The 20,306-nt window shown below is 31.5% G+C and overlaps 1 protein-coding gene across 2 annotated transcripts in view; it reads right to left on the bottom strand.

The window, feature by feature from the left end:
• Positions 1 to 20,306, bottom strand: part of LOC131853446 (protein draper-like) — a 56,536-nt gene that overhangs the window by 11,530 nt on the left and 24,700 nt on the right. For both annotated transcript variants that reach the window (XM_059204336.1, XM_059204337.1), the window contains exon 2: positions 8,030 to 8,171. In XM_059204336.1, the coding sequence (XP_059060319.1) occupies positions 8,030 to 8,093 (64 nt within the window). In that variant the 5' untranslated portion in view covers positions 8,094 to 8,171. The remainder of the gene's footprint in view (positions 1 to 8,029; positions 8,172 to 20,306) is intronic.

Here is a 20,306-nt window from a genome sequence, read left to right as displayed (position 1 = left end):
TTGTATTCATGAGTGTGATTGTTAGTACTTGGTTTGGGTATTTTCTATGTGTATTTACGAAAAGAATTAGTGATCTAGTATCCATAACACAAGCTTTAGCTAGCTTAACTTGGTCTAGATGGCGCTAGGCAAAATTACAGTTTTACTCCAAATATTCAATTTTATTTTCGTACTACTTGACTCGTGTAACTTCGTGAACATCACACTTACTTGACATTTATCATTATAATTCGCCCAATTTACATTATATCTTTTAAATTATACCATAGTATTATTCTGATATATAAGCTATATTATTGTAAAGTATCATCAAAATCCGTTCAGTAGTTTTTGCGTGAAAGAGTGACAAACATGCATCCATCCATACCCACAAACTTTTGCATCTATAATATGATATATAATGTAAGAGAAGATATTATAATTGTTAATACAAAACATTACTAAATTCATCACTAGGGATCATGTAATCATTTCATATTTGGAACTGTCAAAAACAAAAAAAAGTATATAAACATTGTTATATAACTATAAAGGTTTTATTCACATTTCACCATAGACAATAATATTACAATTATCATATTACGTGCATCAAATACATATCGAGTATAGGTTTTATTTGTAAAAAAACTTAACAACACTACTAGAGGCAAAAGTTAATATTTGTACAGCCTAATAATAAATAAATAGAAAGTAGTGTCGTCTTTGTTTGTTTATATTATCTATACTAATATTATAAAAATGAAAGATTTATTTTCTGTGTGATTGTCTTTAACCGATAAACATAAAGTACTCGACAGATTTTAAAGATTTTGTTTTTCAACAATGAATGTATAATAAAAATATTTCAGTAACTAATTACTCACAGTACAAGCTCTACTATATTTACGCCTAGATGGCGCTGTGTAAATTGTCATATTATAACTAAAAGGGATTATTTTTCATATTGAATATCTTACTAATCTAACTAAAATTATAAACGCAAAAGTTTATGAGTATGGATGGATAGAAATTTGTTAGTCTTTCACGCAAAAACTATCGAATAGATTTTATAGGAACTCTACAGTAATATAGCCTTACACACAAAAATAACATAGGCTATAATTTAAAAAATAAAATGAAAATTAGGCGAAATGTAATAATACATGATATGTTACGATTTCAGGACCAAATAATAATATAATAATAATAATAATCTCAGGACAATTCACACAGCGCCATCTAGACCCAAGTTAAGCTAGCTAAAGCTTGTGTTATGGGTCCTAGACAACTGATACAAATACATAAATAATTTTTTTTTTCGTAAATACATACATATTTTACATAGAAAATACCCAGACCGATACAAACAATCATACTCATGAATACAAATGTTTGTGCCGTGCGAGGAATCGAACCCGCGACCATCGGTCGTAAAGCGGTGTGCTAGATCGCTAGACCACCGAGGTCGTCAAAATACATATCAAGTAAGTTCGATGCAGACGATGATTCGATGTGAGTGTAGACAGATGGATGTTTGTTACTCTTTCACGCAAAAACTACTGGATGGAATGGATTTTATTGAAATTTACAGTATTATAGCTTATACGTTAGAATAATATATAATATATAGGCTATATTTCACGCGTGTGAAATTGCGGGGAGCAATCCCAGTTGCTCCATTATTGTCTTAGTAAAAAACTTAGGCATTATTTCAAAATGAACCAATAAATCATCTTTGAATGATTGATGAGTGATGTTGACCTCTCATCACATAATTAATGGCAATACAAACTAACAGATGAATAAAAAGACGACACTAATGAATAAGTTATTGAAATTATTCTTTATTCTTTTGAGTTGCTCATTATTCATCTTAATAAATTAGAACACTGTTTCTCTATTAAGAACGCACCTAGAATAGAATAGAATAGAATAGAATAGAAAATCCTTTTTTTAAATAAACTTATTTTAAACACTTATTGAATTGTCATATTTTTCCTTTTTTAATGTACTGAACCTGTCTCATCACAAGAAGAATGAGCAAGAAACTTGTGTGTCGCTTAAATAATCGTTGTAAGTTTACATTTTTACGTCAAAACGTGTGAATACAAACTCCAACTAGCACAATTTTTTTTAGGGTCAAATAAGATTTAATCAGTCATAGTGATTAGAGAAGTGTAATAATAATAATAAACCTGGACAATACAAACAGCGCCGGGGGGAAGGGAATTGTCACTAATGTGGGCCTATCCCAATTGCTAACAATGTACCATGTCAGTTTGACCTCCACGCGGTTTCCCCTGGAAACCATCATAGTACAATGCTATTTGTCAAGATGGGCCAACTGACCTGACTTCATGCTCATTTTATCATCTTACACTGGTGCCCAGCTAGCGTAAGCAGTTAAGCATCATTCCATCATCATTCATTAAAAAATAAATATACAGAGCGCCATCTAGTCCCAAGCTAAATAAAGCTGGGTACTAGACAACTGATATAAATATTTGAAAACATTTTTTCTATAATATCGAATAGAAAACACCCAGATACAAATGTGTGTGCCATGTAAGGAATCAAACCCGCGATCATCGGACGTAAAACGGTGTGCTAAACCGCTAGACCATCGAGGTCGATAATTTTTTTAACAATTGATATTACGTTTGGAAAAAATGTACTCGTTTTAGAAAGCCCTTCACACAGTCAGATGTGACCGACGACCATTTCACCGCGGTCAGCTGTCGCCAGTTGGTCACGGCTATAATTACGATTTTCAAGAAAATTGCGACACCGAAACGTGTTGCGGTATCGGACTCGAGACGAATCGCCTCCCGATTAAGATATAACGGTATTATCGATTACAAATCTATATACAAATAAATAAAATTTAAATGTCTGTCTGTAATTTCAGATGAACAGCTTTTCATTACGAAAAAAATATATTTATGTATTTATATCATTTATCTAGTACCATAAAACAAGCTTTAGCTAGCTTAACTTGAGACTAGATGGCGCTGTATGAATTGTCCTGAGATTATTATGATTATGTATATTTACAAAAGAAAATACCTAAGTATATAGTTATCTAGTACCCATAACACAATCTCTGCTTACCGTCCGGACCGGACGAGGTGGTGCTGTGTTAATTGTTCAAGGTTATTTATTACTAGCTTTACCCGCGACATCGTCCGCGTTGAATACAAGTTTATTTTTATAAAATAAAAGTACGTACTGCCTAAGTTACTCCTTATTACATCAGCTACCTGCCAATAAAAGTCCCATCAAAATCGGTTCAGCCATTTCTGAGATTAGCCGGAACAAACAGACAGATAAAAATTGTAAAAAATATTATTTTGGTTTATGTACCGTATATGCATGTAGTAAAAAACGATTATTTCAATATTACAAACAGACACATAATTTTATTTATATATAAATTATAACTATATCAATCTATACAAATTAATAAAATTAAAATGTCTGTTAAAAAGTCTATCTAAAGGGGTTTTATTAATAAGATACTTGGACAAGAATGTGCTAACGAGTATATGACCTACTTGAGCAAGCCGGTAACTTGAGCATGACCCGAAGATACAATTAGAGGTTGATATCCCAGCGCAGTGCTAAGTAGGTGATAACAGTTGAAGTTTTAATTACATATAAAGTTTTACTTTTAAATATATTTCATCGTGGCGAAGTCATCTGGATACAAATAACCGTGACCGTTAAAAAAACTAAGGAACACATGTACAGAATAATTAAAAAAAAAAGATCAAAAGTATATCGCCACGATGGAAACGACGGATATTACTATAAATTAAAAAAAAAACCGTCACCGTTTCTGGGGAAATTGTCGCTTTTGGTCTGACATTACTCGCCACAAAGGAAGCGGCAGATATTACTATAAATTAAAAAAAAAGTGATCATTTCTAGAGCAAATAAAAGTACATTTCTAAATTGACGTTGACATTACTTGTAAAGGAACCACATTTTTTTTATTTGGTTTACAAACATATCAACCTCTTTATATCGAACCTAATCAAAACAAATCTTAAATAGTTCCCTGCTCGATTCCTATCACATTCCATCAATGGTGTTGGACATCTTCGACTTTTTTACACACAAACCATTCATTAAGACTGTTGCAGACCGACATTTTGACATTTTTATTATTGAAATGGAATAAAATGTATTTATTTGCACGAAATATGGTATAAATATTAAAAGAATGTCAGTATTAATAAAATTGTCCACATATTTGGCCATTGTTTTGGCATACAAAATTTTAGTAAATAGTATATCTATTTCAAATGATACAATAGAATTAATCAATTTACACTTAAAAATTATATTAATGTCAAATATAGGCAAGAACATAACATTTATTTTCGATATATTTTTAATTTTATATTTTTAGAACGATTACTTTTATATGTCATGGAATTTAATATACTTCATATTATTGCTACATTGTTCTTTTGATAGTTCGCAACTGCACATTAATATATTATATTTTTTTTATTTGATTTATGTTTGTTGTGAAAAGAATTGTAAAAAATATTAATTCCTGGACTGTTAAGGAGCTCGCATAATTTTATATTTTATTAAATGAGAGTAGAAAATCATTTATTCAAATAAACTTACATTGAAGCACTTTTGAATGAACATTTTTTAATCTACACTCGTTCGGAAAGCTGTCTCATCACAAGAAGAACGAGCAAGAAACTGTAAACGTTTATGTGTGAATACAAACCACCAATTAGCACTAATTCTATTAAATACTCAAATGTAATATTGAATATACAACCAACTGGTTAAAAATTAATAAGAGGAAATCTTTGATTAGAGCAGACCAGAATACACAGTTCACGTGACGGATGAGCTGCCATTGCGCTCGACCATTTTATACGTAGTTTAATGAGGCTATTTTTTTATATTTTTTGTTCAACTATCTGATAGTTATAGTATTCACATTTTACATAAGAATGCATGCGGCAAAATGTATGTATATTTCTATGAAAGCAATGAGAAAATTTTTTGTATGCTAATAAACTAGTTATTTACTTGATGTTGTCGTCAATAAATAAATATTATTATTATTATTATATTTACAGCATCACTGAGTCAGTGTTTTTTCCGTGATGTGAGGTACTGTTGCAATTTTATACGTAGTTTAAGAGGCTATTTTTTTATATTTTTTGTTCAACAGTGTACTAGCTCAAATGTATGTATATGTATTTTTTGTTCTGGCAATAAATAAATATTATTATTATTATTATATTGTACTACGTGTTTTCCGTGATCCGTTCCGAAGACAATAATAACAAACCGCCCTCTCCCCCCCTCTTCCCCCCACCTTCTCCCACTAGCGGTTAGTACTACGTAAAGTTAGGTTATTATATAATATTACAGCGATAAATCATATTTATTTAACGCGGTAGTTTAATCAGGTGATTGAGCAAACAAACTCAAGGATTAGTTATAAAATGATTTAGTCATCAATCATTAAACAGAAGCACTACGTAGGTACATATAGTAACTACCTAAGAATATGGAATAGAAAAGAAAATTCTTTATTTGAATTAACTCAAATTTAAGCAACTGTATTATTTTTAATCTACAGTGCATTCGGTAAGCTGTCTCATCACAAGAAGAACAAGCAAGAAACTTGCGTACTCTTTTAAATAATTACTGTAATTTTACATCTTTAAACTGAAATGTACAAACTACCAACTGACACTAGTTAATTAGAGTTAAAACATTAAATTCACAACCAACTGGTTGAGTAAATAAATAAGATTAAATCAGTCGTAGTGATTATATTTGTACTACTGTACAACTGTAGCCTCAAAAGTGTTTACATGTAAGATTATTTGAATAAAGAATTTTCTGTACCATTCTATGAAGGGTAAGGATATAATCAAAGCATTTACCCTTACCCTAAATTAAAGGTGGTTGTTGTAACTACATATAGTTCCCGCTATATCCTCCCCAAATTTAGCTACTTTGTAATAATACACATAATAATAATAATAAAAGCAAAAGCGTAAAAAACCAAGCTGATTTAATGAGACAACAATGAGAATAATAATAATAATCACGGGACAATTCACACAGCGCCATCTAGACCCTAGAACTAGCTAAAGCTTGTGTAGTAGGTACATACATTGAGATGTATGTATGTATAAGTATGATTGTTTCGGCGTTTCTATATATTTGCAACCGTGCGAACAATTGAACCTGCGACCATCGGAAGTAAGGCTAAACCACTGGACCACCGAGGCGAGTCCACACATCTTATTAAACTTACATTAAATACATTGCTCAACGTTATATGTAGAACATGTCACTATTGTTTCACAAAGGTTTTAAGTAATTAGGACATTCTAGTTAAACTCTACCTGATAAGCCTATCAGTTAGTAAGATTGACTAGTTTATGCTCTTATCTTATATTTATAAGTAAATGCCATACACAGGCAATATTATACTTAATCTCATAATGCTTGTATGTCATTCTAGCTACTAAGAAAACAACAGAAATGTCTAAAAGCCTTAAAAAGTTTTATATGTCAAATCAAATCAAAAAACAATTATTGATATAGAACAGTTTAGCTGCTTATGACGTTTTTTGTATTAATATTTTACCCTATTGTCTAGTTCATAAAATTTACAGATTCAATTCAGAAGAACTGGCAAGAAACTCAACTGAATTTCTTTTTTCTATGTTTATCTATGACATATATATAGACTAAACTGTGCTATCTATAATATATAAGATCTATTAAAATATTCGATAAGTTATTATATATTAAACTACTTATTTTATACCTTTGCCTTTCCATTAAAGGATAAACAATAACAAAAAAAAAGTTACAGAACATGATATTAAAAGTATCAATTTAAAATAAGAATCGATAACATTCAATTCAAATTCAATTAACATTATTTTTTTTACAAATTATATGGCAGATAAAATCCATAGATCGCGTAAAGTAGCCACAGAACAGTTACTAACTGTTTTTATATTAATCTTATTATTTATACGCATATTTTTATTAATATAAAATACTTTTACCATTGTTTCAATAATCATAATCAATCATAATGGAAAAGGGAAGTGGTTTTGTGCGATATAGACGTGGGAATATGCTCTACTTAACAAATTATGTACAATATTACATTTATTTCTCATAACAATTGAAAGATTAACGATTGTTTGAATATTGTGTTATTGTAATTTACTCAAAAAAGAAAATTAAAGTTATTTGAATTCAATTTGATATATATAAATGTATAAATGTTACGCAAGAGTTACCAGAGGTGGATAGTAAGAAGTCATCTGCATGAGTACCACTGTCTCACTTATTTTAGCCGCCAAGCAGCTTGCTTTCTAAGCTGTATTTCAATTACTTGCTATTCCAAATACAATAAATTTAATAGATGAATCCGACTTGAATCTACATGACGCTATGAGCGAGTTTAAGGATAGTACCGATTACTCTATAAGCTATAAGAGCGACGTTACAATAAATACTTAAATGAGTTAGAACAAAAATCTAAATAGTTTATCATTTATAATTGTTATCCGCATATAATTATTGTTTTGTATTTTGTAATTTGTTCTAGTTTCAAAAAGATCTGATTGCTAAAAGATCTACATAAAATATACAAAACAAACATGTTATAATTTTTTTTTTAAAGTTACTATGTATATAAACAAAATTGAAAACATTGTAAGTATTATATCTACTTTTTCATTTAATATAATTTTGAAAATACAATCGTGGATTTTTATCTTATATATAATTCGTATTTTTCTACAACGAAGTCGTAGAGATATCAAATTAAGGTTACATAATCGATCACATGTCTATCCTTAAAAACATATTAACTATCTATCCCTTTTAAAAATAGTTTTATAGTATATTTTTTTTAGACGTAAAGAAAGACATAACTATAAACAATACTTTGCCACTATTGAATAGTTCCTTATATATTTTCCTACATTCCAAATTCAAAATCACAGGCGAAAATAAAAAAATATATACTCACGTTTTTCCGGACCCTGCGCCACGGCCAAGCCCAAAAGGGCCAGTAAGCACCATTCCCACCCCATGACGTCACCACTTGCAGAACAGATGAACCGAAGACCTGACTATCCACAAGGCTACACTTGACAGCAACCGGCTCAGGTCTACGACAAAAAAGGTGGTCGTTAAAAAAATCGTCAAGTTACGATATATTTGCGCTGTGATAAGATAAATTTATCTCTTCTTCAGTGATTAATTAACCGTTAGGAAAAATACTTAAGTCACGAGACAAAGGGTTTGTGGTGGGGAGCATTAGATTCTGTTAGTTGGTATCTAACATTTCTGTATGTTTATCACGATATCTTTATTATTTTAATTGTATGCCGAGCAGTTTTAAGCTTTTAGTTTTTATTACCCTACATAATGTATAATAATTTTAAATCTTGAGCAAATAGTTGTCAAATCTAAACAGAATGGATGTCTTTGACATTTCAAATGTTACGATTGTTTATGTTGGAAATATTCTTTATTCAATTAAATTAAATATGCTCACTTTTAAATAGTAATATTCTATTACAAAGAAAGACGAACGAGAAAAAGACCTGCCTGTTGCTCTTTTGAATAAATGATATTTCAAATATTAAATACACAGCAACAAGTAGGAGGCATGCGATAATAAACATAGAAACATCATACTCATAAATGCAAATATTTGTATTTGCTATGCATCGAACCTGCAACCATCGGAAGTAAGGCGGTGTACTAAACCACTTGACCACCGAGGTCAATAACAGTACATAATATACATAGAAAACACCGAGACAAACAATCATACTCCTAAATGAAATGTTTGCAGCGTGCGAAGAATTGAACCTGCGATTATCAAATATAAGACAGCGTACTTAGCCGCTATACCACTGCGGCCGTCGGGTATGCATCGTATGTATCAGTGATTACAAATTATTACCAAAAACAATGAAATAACTATGCAATTGGGTGCATTCAGGCCGTCATGCTCCGATGGACCAGACGGTTTCACACGGTCGTGCCGCGGACATACAAATGTAAATAAGGTTCATTATTAACACTAGAAATTTGAATTAAAGTGAGCGTGTATAAGTGACTTCTTATATTGTTTTAAAATTACCCCATGTAATGGTGCTATCATTTACGTAAAATGTTTTCTGTCGAAGAAAAACACATAGGTACATAGTTTTTCCGAAAAAATGTTTAATATGTCTAGTCAATACTGTTGTGTGATGACGCAATCGAGTATGAAAAATATATGAAAATACATATACATTATAATCTAATTGTTTATAATGTAATTTCATATATCCTTCCATAAAAATAAACAGAACATATTTTAGTTATCGTTTAATTCATTTCCGTAAAATATGTATGGATAAATATACGTATAATTTGAATTTTTTACTATATCTTATTAATATTAATAGTTAGGTACTACGAAAAATATATTCTCCTATTGATATTGGCATAAGGTAAGAAAATTATGAACATTTTAAGTCCATTCAGATCAAGTCCATTCCAATTTAAAATACGATTATGATATGTTCTTTATTACAATATAAAAAGTTATAACAAATTATTCGATAAGTAATTGGAAACTATCTTAAACGACTTACTTACTTTTTAATCAACAACAACCCCGAAATATAATTTAACAATATACTTTTATATTATTTCGTAAGTTAATAGAATACACATAATAGGTATATTTGTATTTGTTATATTGATGCTGTAATGTAACTGAAACGAATTAATATTTTTAAAATGATTGAAATGGGGAAACTACAATAATATTGTCTAATTACTTTCTTCAGTTGTCGCCCAGTGGTGGATATTCAACTATAACTAATTTCAATTATAAGTTTGAACAATTATTAATCTTCTACCGTCAAAGACTATATTCTGACTATGCCTGTGTGTTCAATTCATGGTAGATTATGTAATGTTTTTTATGTATTTAAAAAAAATTTAATTCTGCACTCCTTCTCTATATAAATTTCATACGCCTCAGTCCGTTTTTACCGCACGTATTAATATAAAGATATATGCAACATCTAAATAAAACTAATTGTTATGTTATTTTTGTAATGATCTCACTTTTATTGCCCGAAGGTTGTTGTTGTAAGCACAAATGAGTGGTTACACAATGCAATACAATTTTTGCAACAAAATGCTTTTTATACATTTATTGTGTCGTATTATTTGATTTGTTAGTATTATTGATTGACAAATAAATATGCCGCAGTGGTCTAGCGGTTTACTTCCGACAGTTACAAGTTCGATTCCTCTCACGGTAAAAACATTTGTATTCATCAGAACGATTGTTTGGTATCGGTCTGAGTGTTTTTTATATATTATTTGACGGCCTCGGAGGTCTAGCTGTTTAACACACCGCTATACTCCCGATGATCGCAAATTCGATTCCTCGCACGGTTCAAACATTTGTAGTCATGAATATGATTGTTTCTATCGGTCTGGATTTTCTATGTATAATATGTATGTATTTACAAAAATATATATATCAGTTGCCTAGTACCTATAACACAAGCTCTGCTCGCCGAGGGACTAGATGGCGCTGTGTTAATTGTCCAGAGTTATTATTTTATTTATGTATATATATATATATATATATATATATATATATATATATGAATACAAACTATAAAAATAAGATTAGATAACAAATGAAACCGCAGTTTAGATTAAATAACGAGTTAAATCATAGGGCATACCTATTAATCCTATATTACACAATTATACGTTGCTTATACCAGATAAACTTATACTTATACATTGAAGACATGTCTGTGAGACGTGATTAAATCGATATTTTATATCAATATTGATAGTTATATCGATTTTAATGCAATATGATTGATATATATATGTATATATTGATAACGATTGCAAACAAGCCGACGTTCCATCAGCTTGTTTGCAATCAGTATCAATATATAATAAATAATAAACATAATATCATTATCAGGGAGATCGAACGGAGAGAACATAAAATGGAGGACTTAGTGCATGTACATGTATTTTTTTTTATTATTTCTCTGTCTTATTTCAGACTTCAATCAAAAGATAGCTTTAGAAACGTTTATTTTGGTCCAAGTTGTGATTTTTTATTTCAAGTTTAACATTTTATCCAATCCTCCCCCAGAGTAACATTTTATATAAATAAAATTTATGCCGTATCAAATCGCGGCGGAAGTCTAGAAATGTATTAATATATTTATACTAAACTGTATTTCTATTTCTTTTGATAAACAGTAATAAAATAATGTTAAAATATCCAAAAAATAGAAATGTATTTATATATTTATACTAAACTGTATTTCTATTTCTTTTGAAATGATTAAATAGTAAAAAAAAACTTCTTCCTTTTCTGATCTATGCTATGTGCTAGTGTGATTATGACTAGTTTCTATATATAATTGCAAAGTGTACAATTATTTCATTTAATTTAAAAAATACCACAAAATCATATAAACAGAATCACTATTCCATCGTCGTCCATTAAAAAAAATACCTACCGGTTCTTAAAATAGATTTCATTGTACAAAATCTGTCGTCACTACCTCTCAAGTAACAAAAGTGACGCAACTTACAAACTACAAAAACTATCTGTATCACGATCCCCGACTATTGATCGTGACTGGAGATAATCTATTGCTGCGCGTGCGCCGTATCTTCACGGCGCCACAAAGGGCACGCAGGGATCACTGTCACGTAGATATACTACCAGAGGTAGACTGGGGTAAAAAGGCGTAAAAAGGCGTATGCGTGGGTACTACAGCCTCAAGTAATTCAGCCACCACGCAGTATATTTGAAAATTAATAATAATAACCCTGCTGCTTTGAAGGCAAAGACACGGCCGCTCATGCCTGGAGTAGCAGTGGACAACGTACATAAATCCTTAGAACGGTGAGGTCGCTCCGTGAACCCTGTGAAGATACCAGGAGGCGTCCTCGTTTCTGAGAGGAGCTTGGTTGGGTACTTTAGTAATCTTGACTCTACACGCACAACGGTCCAAATGAGACATAGTATACAGAATGGAGTCTAATTTACATTTATAATAGTAACCTTAGACATTCACACAACGCTGTTCAGGCTCAAGCCAAATTTTGTGTTATAGGGACTAGACAACTGATATAAATCAAAACCCGGAAAATAAAGAAAACACCCAGATTGATACAAATAATGATACTCATGAATGCAAATGTTTCTACCATATGAGAAATCGAAGCTGAGTAATCATAGGAAGTAAAACGGTGCAAACCGCAAGACTACCGAGAGCCTTGATAACTTGAAAGGTGCATTTCAGTTGTAGAAGAAGCAGAGTAATAATAGGAAGTAAAGCGGTGCAATCCGCTAGACTACCGAGGTCGTTGATAATTTAAAAGCTGCATTTCAGTTGTAGAGTGCAGATTAGGCAGTGTAATTACAGCATAGGAGATATGATACCTTAGTCCAGAATCCGCAATAATATCCAGTGTGGTACAAGAGAGAATAAATAAAGTTTTAATGCTGTCCATGTATATTAGTTACTTTACTTTAACGGTTACCGATTACGCCCATTACAAAGCAGGCAATAAGAGGAAAGCGTTGTGGATCAATTCCGAATGAAAACTGTGACGAGAGCATAAAATTGGCTGAAAGTTTCTCTTAAATGTCTAACTGAAGACACGATACTAAATACAGTAGTCAGAATTTGAAATAGTGCACTCATGCTAACGGTATACGCTGGCGGTTGCTACCACTAATAGTAGGATCAATATGAAGTCAAGTCTGTTATCCTATCATGGTAACTTTATTAGAAATTAACTAGGAAGAGGTCGAAGGACGTAATAAGTTATTAGTATTATATGAGCTATTTCCCATCACTAACAATTCTCCCTCGCCCTGAAACTATGTTTTCAAATAGCAAGTGATGCTTCGCTCTTCGGACAGAACTCTTTCGTCTTGATTGAACAGCATATTATAGCGTATGTCAGAAAGTAGTAGACTTTGTACGAAATCTTCTGGGTCCAATTATTTCTACCGTCAAGTAATATCCTTCGATCGATCAATCCCCCGATCAATTCAGATGGGGATCGAAATTATGACGATCTGAGCCGAGGTTCGAACCTCTAGTTCAGATTCAGAGCGATCCCATGACTCCAGAAATATGTTTAAGAAGGAATTGTCAGGAATTCTCCAGTCTCCATTGGCCCCTAATCCGGTTAGCCTTTATGAAGGTTATCCTGATGTAAAAAATAGCCATATCAGATGCTTGTACAAAATTAAAACTAGCATTAAATAAGGACGTAAACGTCGCTGATGAGAGTCCGGATGAGTACCCGTTTATCACCCTATCCTGGAAAATAGTGAAGAGAAGGAATACTTAAAGGTTTTTAGGTGATGAGAGCGGCAGTACCCGTTTACCTCCCCTAGAACGGGCGGGTCTTCATAAGAATTTTCCCCAAAAAGGATACAGATATACCCATAATAATTGGACTCGTAATGCCCTACATGTCCCGTTAGAGACACGAATGGGTGGTCCCCATTATTTTTTGTGTTTATTACGGGCACGCGGTGTTGTGTGACCGTTATTTTTTTTGCCGAATGCGTTTGTGTTTTATTTTCTTACGCTTGTATTATTTTATTAAAACTTATATGAAAAAACCGATTTAGTCTTCATTTCACTAACAATATCTCTAGTTCAGTACATAACATTAACTTTAAGTCTTAATAAAATATACTAGTAGACGTGTATACATAAAATTTCCATCACTGGCAAAATCTGCTTGTCCTATTACCTTCATATATGTATCTATACATCCATAGTACTCTACATAGCTTAAACTGAAATGTATGTATGATATACAAGCGATTATATTATAGTGGAGGCTGTATTTCTTTGTATGCGGGATGGTAGTGCAATAATAAAATCCTTTGGTTGCTCAACTGCTGATTTATTTTCGCGTTTACAATTAATTTACTACTAGCTGTTCCCGTGAATTCGTCAGCGTGGAATTTAACTTTATTTTTCTAAACTAAGAGTAGCCTAAGTGACTCCTTATTACATCAGCTACCTGCCAAAAAAAGTCCCGTCAAAATCAATCCAGCCATTTCAGAGATTAGTCGGAACAAACAGTCAGAGAGACAGACAGACAAAAATTGTAAAAAAAAATATTTTGGTGTATGTACCGTATTTATATTTAAAGGCATGTAATGAAAAACGGTTATTTCAATATTACAAACAGACACACCAATTTTATTTATATGTATAGATTAAATAAAAAAAAATTACTATTAAAAATACGCAGCGTATTATATATTACAAGAAGAATTAATAGAGTGAGATGACATATATATAGAAATATATTACTGATATATTTAACACTTGTTAGAATAGAATAGAAAATCATTTATTCCAATAAACTTAATTTAAGCACTTTTGAATAGTCATAAAAAAAAATATCTACCATTATATTTTAGACCTCTATCTCTACAGTTACGTTAAGGGTACTGAACACCATTATCTCAATCTCTTCATTTGCCAATTTGAAAAGATCCATTAAATTGACACGAGCGAACATTACACACCACTGGGGGAACTGAAGTTATGACGATTAGTGAACCTAGTGTAACCAATGCAAACTAGCAGGCCGACCTCCACGCGGCCGCCCTCAAAACTGGTGAATTTGCCACGATGGGACGTAACTGATCTGACTTAGGCCTCATTATATCATGCTCCACTGGTGCCCCGCCAGGGTAAATCGCTACCACACAAAATTCCATTATCATCCAACAAAAACATTACACTCCACTATTTGGTAGTCGGTTAAAAAGATACATAAACAAAAAGGTTTTTTTAACCAAATCGAGAACGGAGACCAAATCGTAAACTAAAACCCGATCATGTAACCCTAAACCTGTTCCAACACAAAGACCCCATGCCCACAGCCTGCACCGTACAAACTAGACACCGGCCGGGCCAAACAAACCACTATTATGGATGACCAGTGAGCGAAACGAAATGTATGCTCCGCCAACTGTAGGTCAGCGATTCTCAAACTGTTGAGGTCACACAACACTGTTATGAACATTTTATATTTTGCATAAAATATTAATAAGTATGGGGTCATCTCGTATTGTAATATGAATAATCCACGACAATATAAACAGCGCCTTCTAATCCCAAGCTAAGGAGAGTTTTTTTTTTGGGATGATAATGAAATGTTGCACCCGCTTGCGCTAACGGTTTACGCTGGCGGGGCACCAGTGGAGATGATAAGATGAGTATGAAAGGTCAGGTCAGTTAGCCCATCGTGACAAATTCACTAGGAATTTATCACGTTTCCAGGGAGAACCGCTTGGAAGTCGACCTAATATGGTACATTGCTAGCAATGGGAATTACTAGTTCCCAGCAATCCCCTACTAGACTAGACAACTGATTGAATACTAAAATACATTTTTTTTTTTCGTATTTTTTTTTCTTAGGCGTGTTTGGGCTAGTGCCAAGTCCTAAGACGTGTATCACTGCGATCTGTATCGATCTATTTTTTGGAACTATATGTCAAATTTTTTCTCAAAAATATTCCTATAAACAATCAATGCTATGCATTTCTAAGTAAAAGTAAGTATTAATGTAGGTTGGCAAATAATCGGATAATCTAATAAAAATGGAGTATTAATGAAAAAGACAACTGATATAATACTTGAGTATATATTTTTTGTAAATAAATGTTAAATTTTATTCTCAAAAATATTACATTTATATAGTAGATAACTGTTAGTGTTTCTAACTGTAATCTATTTATAATGCATTTAAAATCAATAAAATTAATAATAAATGATAGACCGTGTTGACAGAAAGAAAAGAAGTTTTTATTTTATTTTTAATTACAATTATTTTATGGCTTTTATACAAAAAGAGGTTTCATGTGCTAACAATAACTAATACTATCTATTTCTGATTATTATTTTCTGTCTATACTTGACACTGTCTGACTATACTTGAAACTATCATAATAATCACATGTATTGTAATGTAGGTTGGTAAATAGTCAGATAAATCTAATAGAAGTGGACCATCAATGAAAAATGTTGCAAAAACGAGGAGTATATGAGGCAGACGAAGACGCGCGTGTCAACTAGTATTTCTATAATAAGTATTTATTAAAATATAAATATTTTAATTCCATTAATATCATCGATGGTCTAGCGGTTTAGCACACCGCTAACTTACTACTTACGATGGTAGCGGGTTCGATTCCTCGCAGTTTGCAAACATTTGTATTCCTGAGTTGAGTTGTTTGTATCAGTCTGGGTGTTTTCTATGTATATTATGTACTAGCTGTTCCCGCGACTTCATCCGCGTGAATTTAACTTTATTTTTCTAAACTAAAAGTAGTCTAAGTTACTCCTTATTACATTAGCTACCTGCAAAAAAAGTCCCGTCTAAATCGGACCAGCCATTTCAGAGATTGGCCGGAACAAACAGACAGACAGACAAAAACAGTAAAAAATGTTGTTGTGGTGTATGTACCATATATATATATATTCATATGCATGTAGTAAAAAACAGTTATTTCAATATTACAAACAGGCACTCCAATTTTATTTATATGTATATAGTACAAAATAAAAGTATCTAAGTATTTATATCAGTTGTTTAGTATCCATATCACAAGCTGCTTACCGTGGGACTAGATGGCCACGTGTTAATTGTCCACGGTTGTTTCTTTATTTATTACCCTAATGTGCAAGTATAGTTAATGACAGTTTTATTGCGTACACTAACAATATAATAGTGCGGAATGACACTGAGTCATCGGCTTACAAATTCAATGATTCATGATTATCATCTATACATATAAATAAAATTGGAGTGTCTGTTTGTAATATTGAAATAATCGTTTTTTTACTACATGCATATGAAATATGAATATAAATATGATACATACACCAAACTAACATTGTTTTAATTTTTTGTCTGTCTGTCTGTCTGTTTGTTCCGGTTAATCTCGGAAATGGTAGGATCGATTTTGACGGGTTTTTTTTTGGCAGGTAGCTGATGTAATAAGGAGTAACTTAGGCTACTTTTATTTTAGAAAAATAAAGTAAAATTCCACGCGGACTAAGTCCCGGGTACAGCTAGTTGATAATACAAACAGCTTATATGTAGTTAGTAATACTGATGATTCTATATAATTTGTGTTAATAACTTGCAATTTCGTCCGTATGGAGTTTCACTTTTTTTTATTAAATTAAATAGAATTTCTAAAACAAAATTAGCCTATCTTGCTCCTTGTAACATTAGCTATCTGCGAGTAAAACTCTAGTCAAAATCTGTCCAGCCGTTTCAGAGATACATACATACGTACAAACAAACAGCCAGGCATACAATTTTATTTAAATATTTTTATACATAAATACCGTATATGTGTAATTAGATTTATAAGAAAACCTACACACAGACGAAGTCACAGTAAATGGCTAGGTTAGATTAATAAGGTAGATATAATCAGATTACAATTGATACCTTATGAATGAGGAACATTCGTCATAACTGAAGCCCTATGTCTACTGACCTACATATTAAATAACTACTTCATATAGCATAAATATAACATATTATATTAATAATGTATGTTGTATATGTTGTATATATTATATACAACATACGTTAAGCTAACGATGGTCGCGGGAAAAAAATATCTATGTATATTTGTATCAGTTATCTAGTGCCCATTGTAGAGAATTCCTTGATAGGTTTTTATACTATTTTTAAATTTTATAATAATATTCTTTGACATATTCTTTATTGTTACTTTCTATTATATATCGTATGTCATACTAGTCATTTTATTTAATCTCCGTATTTTCCTCATTATAACCCTCAGCACCTCTCACTCATCAGACACATTTGATACCTCCGCTTCATTTTGGTCCTTCTACCTATTATATTTACAGCGCACCTATTTTTCATAGTTCATTTTTCGTAGTTATAGGTATCATTATTAATTTAAAAATAGTATAAAAAACTATCAAGGAGTCCGCTACACCCATAACACAAGCTTTAGCTAGCTTAACTTTGGTCTAGACGGCGCTGGACACTTGAGTAAAAGCAGGTGTGCATCGACTCCAAAATTGACCCTAGGGTGGAGGATTGTTAGGGCAATCCGAAGCTCGCCGGGGAGGTTTTAGGGTCTGGAGGTGGCGTGCAGAGACTGTTCCCTGCACGCCGAGATGGAGGTCCCATCGATGGGAACCATGCCGGTGGTCTTTGTGAATGCTTGTGTATGCAGCGATTATGTAGAGGAGGAACAGTCGTCAGGTTTTTAGCAGGTAGGAGTCCGGCAGTATCCATTCTTCCCTAAGGGAATGATTCTCCATGACGGATTTTCCTGACGTGAAAAAAAATGATCTAGACGGCGCTGTGTGAATTGTCCTGAGATTATTCTTATTTAATATAACATTAATAAGCAATAATTGAAATAATATTTTTTAATTATTTTTTTTACATAGACATTTTTTATTCAAATAATGTTATAGTAAAAGTAATGTTATATTGCAATTTCAAGTGTTAGTACAACTATTTCATCTTATATGTTAATTTAGATGAATCCTGTAATATTCGATTTTAGAACTTTATTTAGTCCGCGTGGAATTTAACTTTATTTTTCTAAAATTCCTATCATATCTACCTATTACATTAGCTACTCGTACGTCCCAAAAAAAGTCCCGACAAAATCGATCCAGCCATTTCAGAGATTAGCCGGAACATACGTAATTGTAAAAAATGTTATTTTGGTGTATGTACCGTATTTCTATTCATATGCATGTAGTAAAAAACGGTTATTACAAACAGACACTCCAATTTTATTTATATGTACAGATTATCTGTATTCATTATATATATTAAACGCAATTACGTAATAATAAAAACGTAAACTTATATTGTATAAATTAAATAAATAAATAAAAATTTAAGTATAAATAAACATAAGTCATTAAATTTTAAACGTTTTAGCTCCACTAATCTATATATTTATACATATAAATAATAATAATAATATCAGGACAAGACTATTATTATTATTTATACATATTTATGGTTATATACATATAAATAAAATTGGAGTGTCTGTTTCTAATATTGAAATAACCGTGTTTTTAGTTTAGTTTTTCATTTCTAATATTATAATTGAAAAAACATAAATGCATAAATTAACTTTCTAAAATTCATACCTTAATGTCCCATTTGCGTGTTTGTGTTTGATCAAAGTATTATGTACGTTATCCATTGAGATAATATCAGATAATTTAACAATTTGTCGGAAAAATTACAATTTCTGTCGTATGAATTAATGTGAAAACGTAGAAATAATATTTATTCAAATAAACTTAATATAAGCACTTCTGAATAGTCATAATTTTTGATTCTAACAATCAATCAGAATGCAGAATCATCACAAGAAGAACGAGCAAGAAGAACTTGCGTGTTAAATAATGGAGGAGTTAAATTATTTTATATTAATATTATAAATGCGAAAGTATTTCTATCTATCTGTCATTTTACGACTAAAAGCCGATTAATGTCTTGCATTAGTTTGGTTATGGGAGGTTACATCAAAGGAGAGTCAGTCAGAAATATTTCATTCCTCCCATATTCGAACTCACGATCTTTAAGTCTAATTAATAATAGATAGATAGATCCGATCTAATTCACACTTCAATATACATTTATAACATTTAAGATAACAACAAACAATTATGAAGTAAGGCCTGGAATATATACTAGCTGACTATTGGTTTGCCATATAAAATAATCTACTAATATCGCTATTAAAAGTAAGGGTTGGTGATAAAATGGTGAAAATAGGTTGGATGTTTTTTTACTGTCACATAAAACAAAAAATAAACAAAAATGTAAGGGGTGATTCATCACTTAGAGGTATGAAAAATACATAGTAGACGATTCTAAGACCTACTGAATATGCATATAACATTTCACAAAAATCGGCCAAGCCATTTCGGAGGAGTATGGTAACTAACATTGTGTCACGAGAATTTTATATATATAAGTTACAGGTTACAGGTTACAATATTTAATGTTACTATTTAATTAAAAAAGTAACAAAGACAACACTAGGCACATACTAAATAAAAATTTAAAATTTACCGAGCAATGTACAAATAGTACCATATGTACTTCATTGTACAAAAATAACGAGCAGTATGCAAACTAACTAAAGAATATACATACTTCATTGC

The sequence above is a fragment of the Achroia grisella genome, unplaced genomic scaffold, assembly GCF_030625045.1.
Source record: "Achroia grisella isolate CSIRO2021 unplaced genomic scaffold, CSIRO_AGI_Agris_v1 utg902, whole genome shotgun sequence".
In the NCBI taxonomy this organism is placed as follows: Eukaryota; Metazoa; Arthropoda; class Insecta; order Lepidoptera; family Pyralidae; genus Achroia; species Achroia grisella.
This window is presented reverse-complemented; position numbering and strand designations above follow the sequence as displayed.